Source organism: Lathyrus oleraceus, chromosome 5, assembly GCF_024323335.1.
Source record: "Lathyrus oleraceus cultivar Zhongwan6 chromosome 5, CAAS_Psat_ZW6_1.0, whole genome shotgun sequence".
NCBI lineage: Eukaryota > Viridiplantae > Streptophyta > Magnoliopsida > Fabales > Fabaceae > Lathyrus > Lathyrus oleraceus.
Window position 1 is genome coordinate 258,715,380 of NC_066583.1, and position 6,673 is coordinate 258,722,052.

The 6,673-nt window shown below is 37.3% G+C and overlaps 1 protein-coding gene across 1 annotated transcript; it reads left to right on the forward strand.

Annotated features, from left to right (window-relative positions):
- The first annotated feature begins 2,455 nt into the window (after positions 1-2,455).
- On the forward strand, positions 2,456-6,014 carry LOC127083675 (galactinol--sucrose galactosyltransferase-like). The gene is made up of 3 exons (XM_051024009.1): positions 2,456-3,900; positions 4,573-5,118; positions 5,240-6,014. The coding sequence occupies exons 1-3, from the start codon at positions 2,614-2,616 to the stop codon at positions 5,801-5,803; spliced, it is 2,397 nt and encodes a 798-aa protein (XP_050879966.1). The 5' UTR covers positions 2,456-2,613; the 3' UTR covers positions 5,804-6,014.
- The last annotated feature ends 659 nt before the right edge of the window (positions 6,015-6,673 follow it).

Sequence of the window (6,673 nt, forward strand, 5' to 3'; positions counted from 1 at the left end):
AAGTCGTCGAAAAAGAAGACAAAGTTGACATCATTTGGCTAAAACCAAGTTGTTTAGCCACCAAATTGGGTTGGTAGCCAATGTAACAAAAACCAGCAGTTCTAATTTCGATTCTAGTGGAAAGGAGCGTTGGAATAAAAAAAACTGCTCAGACGGAATTTGACATTGTAGTGGCTTCAAGGGTTACACTAGTGAACCTGTTCGGAAACCAAGTTGGACTGATACATCTGTCTACAAAATGAGTCATGGTCGAAACAAAAGTTGTTGACTCAAGAAAGAGGTTGATATATTTCATAAAGGTTATTTGGTAAGGATTGTCATAAGGAGTGACTAAGGCAAGTCTAGTTCCTTCGATACTTCTGCAATCGACTTCTTCAAGCAAAGCTTTCGATTAAGTTATGTGAAATCTAGGTTCGAGGTAACGTTCAACCAAGTTGCAAAATCCATAAAGGCCCAGAGACAAGGTATGATTTGTTGGTTTTAGGAAGATGTTTTAACTTCTAAGAAGCACTCCCAAGTGATTGATACAAAATTCCCATAAGCAGTTTAGCTAGGGAAATTCTTTGACCGTCGTGAAGTTGAGTTGCGAGAGGGACAATTTTTTGGCTATTGTAATGATCTTGAGCAGAAAACATAGTAAGACAACCAAAAGTCAAGAAAGCTATGTGCTCTTGGTCAGAGACTTCTTCAGTTTTTTTTCATGGTGATTCATTATGAAGTTCTTAAAGCTAAAGATTTCAATAACGATTTTATGGTCGGTGTCTATGGTGGGGGTGAATATTTCACCAAGACGATTCAGTCTCGTGATGGCTATTACGTCAAACAAGGTTGGCGTGAGCATTCCACAAGAGAACTGAAAGGTGTTAGTAAAATATTCCTAGAAGAAGATTGACACAAGTAGCATGGTCGGGTTATACCTAGGACCAGTTCGGGAAATTTGTATAGAAGATGACTAAATCTTCCCATTATTTTTGTTTTTTGCTTTCGACTTTGTTAAGTCAAGCAAGATATTCTTTACTTTGGGTAGGAGGTGCAGATCGAAAGACACACACATGTGTCTTTATAAAGGACAAGTCAAGAGAGCGTTCTTCGAAAGGCGAAGGCATAGTGACGAGATAACACGAAAAGAAGTTTTTCACTTTTTCAGTCTGAGTTTTGGCAGTTGTGTATGGTCTTAAGAATGCCATTAGTTTTCCAGAAACAGAGAAAGGAACGAGTACCTGATTTTTTTCTTCAAATGGAGATTCTCTCTTTGGACATTGGTGGTTCAGGAACAAAATCTTTTCCTTCATCGTTTTATGAGGGCAAATTGTGTAGGCCATTGGATTTTTTTCAATGTCAAATTTCTTGGATTAGTTGCCATTGATGAAGTTTGTGGAGTTTGTTGTGAAGAAAAATGATTTTCTGTGTGCAGTATGAGAGGAAGCGAGAGCAAAAAAGATGAAAAAGAGAGTTGTGGAGGTATTTATAGAGTTGTTTTCCATCTCAGTATTAGACACTTGACAGACGCGTGGTGATGTGGATTGATTTCGTGTCTTGGGAAGTGGGATAGTTTGTAAGATGCGGAGAAATTGATGTGAGTGGAATAGTTAAAGACGATGTGCGAAAGCATGATCTCCTAGAAACTTGGAGCAATGATGGGATTATGAAAATATTTTCTGAGAATGACAACGCGCAATAAAGTGGTAATGATGACGATGACGTCAACGAAGAAGTTGAAGCAGTGTCGAAAATACGTTAAAAAATGTCACCTTTCCCTATTTTGATCTAAAATCGAAACATGATATTTTGGGGGATTTCGTTATCTCAAATTTTCGACACTAACATTAATATGATAAAAGTCATGTAATAATGACTTTAGTAAAGTCAAATTGATAAATAATGATGATGAGGATTTCGACAAATGTGGCTTGTCGACAGGGAATATTACTAAGGTTGAAATTGCAGTCGGACTAAAGAAGTTTGGGACTTAGCAAAACTCAGAGTTTCAAGACATCCTCTGCGCAATCGAATGATGTATAGGTAGATAAGATCAAACAGTTACTGAAGACACGTGAAAGCCAGTCGAAGTTGAAGGCGAAATTAAAAATGTGACATGTTATGTGTAGTCGACCATTGTAAAGGGTTACCTTAGAATTAGTATATAAGTAGGGTTAACTTTGAATTTTAGGAGTCCGTAAATTGTACACAATTCTACATAACTCAAAGTATATGTGTAATTGAGAAAAAAGTTTCATACATTTCTTTTTAAAAATTAAAACTTTTTTGTATTCAAATCTTTTCTGCATTTTGTCTTTATTTTCATATGTATTTTTACATTTTAGTCATCACCTTTATTAATTTTGTTTATAACTTTATACATTCAATAAACTCTAAGTAAAATAGATATTTTATGAGAGATTTTTCAAATCATAAATCAAGAGGCTATTCAAACATTTTTTATATAGAGTTAACCCTATAAATATGTAGGGTCTCTTTTCTCAGGCTACAAATTTTCAACCATAGCCAAGTTAAGCATCAAATTAAGCTCGTCTCTGACTACGTCATCTACCTATAGAAACATTCCTACAAGTTACTTAAAGCTACTAAGCTATCTGAGTCTCATCAATCACCATGGCACCACCCAGTATAACCAAAACTGCAACCCCGCAAGACGTAATAAGCACTGTCGATATTGGTAACTCACCCTTGTTTTCCATATCCTTAGACCAATCACGTAACTTCCTTGTAAATGGCCATCCTTTCCTCACCCAAGTCCCACCTAACATAATAACAACAACAACATCCACCCCTTCCCCTTTTCTCGACTTCAAATCCAACAAAGATACCATTGCCAACAACAACAACACCTTGCAACAACAAGGTTGTTTCGTTGGGTTCAACACCACGGAAGCCAAAAGCCACCACGTGGTTCCACTCGGCAAACTAAAAGGAATCAAATTCACGAGCATATTCCGGTTCAAAGTTTGGTGGACAACTCACTGGGTCGGAACAAACGGACACGAACTACAACACGAAACACAAATCTTAATCCTCGACAAAAACATCTCCCTCGGACGACCCTACGTTCTCCTCCTCCCAATCCTCGAAAACTCCTTCCGAACCTCACTCCAACCCGGCCTCAACGATTACGTCGACATGTCCGTCGAGAGCGGTTCCACACATGTCACCGGGTCAACCTTCAAAGCCTGTCTTTACCTCCATCTCAGCAACGACCCATACCGTTTAGTGAAAGAAGCAGTGAAAGTAATCCAAACCCAGTTAGGGACATTCAAGACTCTCGAAGAAAAAACACCACCTAGTATCATCGAGAAATTCGGTTGGTGCACGTGGGATGCGTTTTATTTGAAGGTTCATCCAAAAGGTGTAAGGGAAGGTGTGAAAGCTCTCACAGACGGTGGTTGTCCTCCGGGTTTCGTCATAATCGACGACGGTTGGCAATCCATTTCTCATGATGATGATGATCCTGTTACAGAGCGAGATGGAATGAACCGAACCTCAGCTGGGGAACAAATGCCATGCAGGCTTATAAAATATGAAGAGAATTATAAATTTAGAGAATACGAAAATGGTGATAATGGAGGGAAGAAAGGTTTGGGTGGTTTTGTGAGGGATTTGAAGGAAGAGTTTAGGAGTGTTGAGAGTGTTTATGTCTGGCATGCGCTTTGTGGGTATTGGGGTGGGGTTAGACCTAAAGTGTGTGGAATGCCGGAAGCTAAGGTTGTTGTTCCGAAGCTGTCTCCGGGGATGAAGATGACGATGGAGGATTTAGCGGTGGATAAGATTGTTGAGAATGGTGTGGGGCTAGTGCCTCCAAATTTGGCACAGGAGATGTTTGATGGGATTCACTCTCATTTGGAATCGGCGGGAATTGACGGTGTTAAAGTTGACGTTATCCATGTAAGTCTTATAAAATTCTACTCCTATAATTTATGTCGGTGCACGTATGATTTATGTCGGTGTGTCATGATATGAGTTGCATGAGAATTACAAATGAGCACGTACGTTTTGTTGTTGTTGCTGTGGTCCTAAATTATGATTTTACTCGGTGGTGAAAAGGTTTACTACACTTTGCAATTTTTGTGTGAAAAATATTCTGACTCGATTATTGTAATTTAGCTACATTTGTTTTGTTCTAGTTTGCAATAATAGTTTTACACGACAAGGCAACTATGAATACGTAGCGGTGGTTCATTTCATTTAAATTTGTCTACTGGTCTGTGACATCATCACGATGGACGTGAAGTCTCAAAACAGTGTACACCTACATACATGACAGCTATGGTTTAAATTGTAACTGCAGGGTTTATATTTGAAAATCACTTGTCTCGGGTAGAAATGGATGTCGTCTTGTACAACAAACAATAGCATGATTTTTACAGAAAAATAAATAAATTAGATAAGTTTAAGTAATGCTTATGAATATGTATTAAATTGTTTTTATAAATCTCTCAAATATTACATCAAATGTTTATATTAATTAAAAAAATCAAATAACGAAACAAGTGTGATATCTAATGTTTAAATGATTTCAAAATTTAACACAATATTTGGTTTATTTCCATTTTGTAGTTGCTTGAGTTACTATCAGAGGAATATGGTGGACGAGTTGAGCTAGCAAAAGCTTATTACAAAGCACTAACCTCATCAGTGAACAAACATTTCAAAGGCAATGGTGTAATTGCAAGCATGGAGCATTGCAATGACTTCTTTCTCCTCGGCACGGAAGCCATATCCCTCGGCCGCGTCGGAGATGATTTTTGGTGCTGTGACCCCTCTGGTGATCCAAATGGTACATATTGGCTCCAAGGTTGTCACATGGTACATTGTGCCTACAACAGTTTATGGATGGGAAATTTCATTCATCCAGATTGGGACATGTTTCAGTCCACTCATCCTTGTGCCGAATTTCACGCCGCCTCAAGAGCCATCTCTGGTGGACCAGTTTATGTTAGTGATTGCGTTGGTAATCACAATTTCAAGTTGCTCAAATCTTTTGTTTTGCCCGACGGTTCTATCTTGCGTTGTCAACATTACGCACTCCCTACACGAGACTGCTTATTTGAAGACCCTTTGCATAATGGCAAAACAATGCTCAAAATTTGGAATCTCAACAAAGTAAGTTTCATCTTATCAAATTTTGTACATGACAAGCGCGTTATATGCATGTGTCTGTTTGCACGCTAGTATTATATATGATATTGATTTTTTTAGTAGTTAATTTAGAATGATTTTACAGTATGCTGGTGTTTTGGGTCTATTCAACTGCCAAGGTGGTGGGTGGTGTCCTGAGACACGGCGAAACAAGAGCGCTTCTGAATTTTCACGCGCAGTGACATGTTATGCAAGTCCTGAAGATATTGAATGGTGCAATGGAAAAACCCCAATGGACATCAAAGGTGTGGATGTTTTCGCTGTGTATTTTTTCAAGGAGAAGAAACTGAGTCTCATGAAGTGTTCCGATAGATTGGAAGTTTCGCTCAAGCCGTTTAGTTTTGAGCTAATGACGGTGTCTCCGCTGAAAGTGTTTTCGAAAAGGTTGATACAGTTTGCTCCGATTGGGTTAGTGAACATGCTGAACTCCGGCGGTGCCGTTCAGTCTCTGGAGTTTGATGATAGTGCAAGCTTGGTCAAGATTGGGGTGAGAGGTTGTGGGGAGTTGAGTGTTTTTATGTCTGAGAAACCAGTTTGCTGTAAAATTGATGGGGTTAGTGTGGAATTTGATTATGAGGACAAAATGGTGAGAGTTCAAATTCTGTGGCCAGGTTCTTCAACATTGTCTTTGGTCGAGTTTTTATTTTGATCCCTCATGAGAATAACTTGGGATTCTATATATGTGTCTGTTTTAAAGTACTTTGTATAAGTGTGATGTGTATATATTTTCACTTTTAAATGTGTGTTTGTTTTAATAGGATTATGTCAGTTAGGTGGTTAATTAGTTATTTGTTTTTGAAGTAACTAAGTTACTTGTGATGTAAGCCTAACTTATAGAAATTGATGGGGTTAGTGTGGAATTTGATTCCTTGCAATGGATGTGAATTAAAATTTTGCACCACCTTTCATTTCAAAGTTCGATGGTTTCTATGATGACTATTGGAGATGGTGTCACGGTGGCCTTTCAGACACTGGCGGAACTGAGGGGGATGTGGGAAGGCCACGGTCACTCCTCAACTTTTTACTTTTTTTTAATTCATATATATTAAATTACTAAAACATCCTTATTTTAAATTAAAATTAATTTTTATTTTTTATTTTTCATTCAAAGTTAGTTAAAATATAGATAATGTAAAAAACTCCTACATTTTCTTTCTTTCTTATATGAGTTTGCTATCGGCACCGGAATTGGAACAGATTAAAGTGATCGGCATCTAACAGGTAAAAAACTTTATTCATTCTTCTTTTATAAAAAGTAATAAATTAAAGTGATTGCTTGATTTGTGTTTTTGAGATTTTTAGGGTTCTTCTTTCTTGATGTGTTAAAATAATCTATATGAGGTTTATTAAGTCAATTCATAACACTGTAATTTACAAATATAATTATACACTGTAATAAGGTTTATTTAACCATTGTTGCTGCTAATTTCTAATAGTGAAGTTACCGGTATTTGAAAACGGATTAAAGTTGATTAATTAAGTTTATTAATTTTTTTCTCTTTTAATTTTTATGTTCTCT

Bases quoted from the DNA above. Each gene is read 5' to 3' on its own strand.
- LOC127083675 (XM_051024009.1), top strand. From the start codon at position 2,614: ATGGCACCACCCAGTATAACCAAAACTGCAACCCCGCAAGACGTAATA. The intron at 3,901-4,572 runs GTAAGTCTTATA...TCCATTTTGTAG, and splicing joins TTAAAGTTGACGTTATCCAT to TTGCTTGAGTTACTATCAGA. The intron at 5,119-5,239 runs GTAAGTTTCATC...ATGATTTTACAG, and splicing joins AAATTTGGAATCTCAACAAA to TATGCTGGTGTTTTGGGTCT.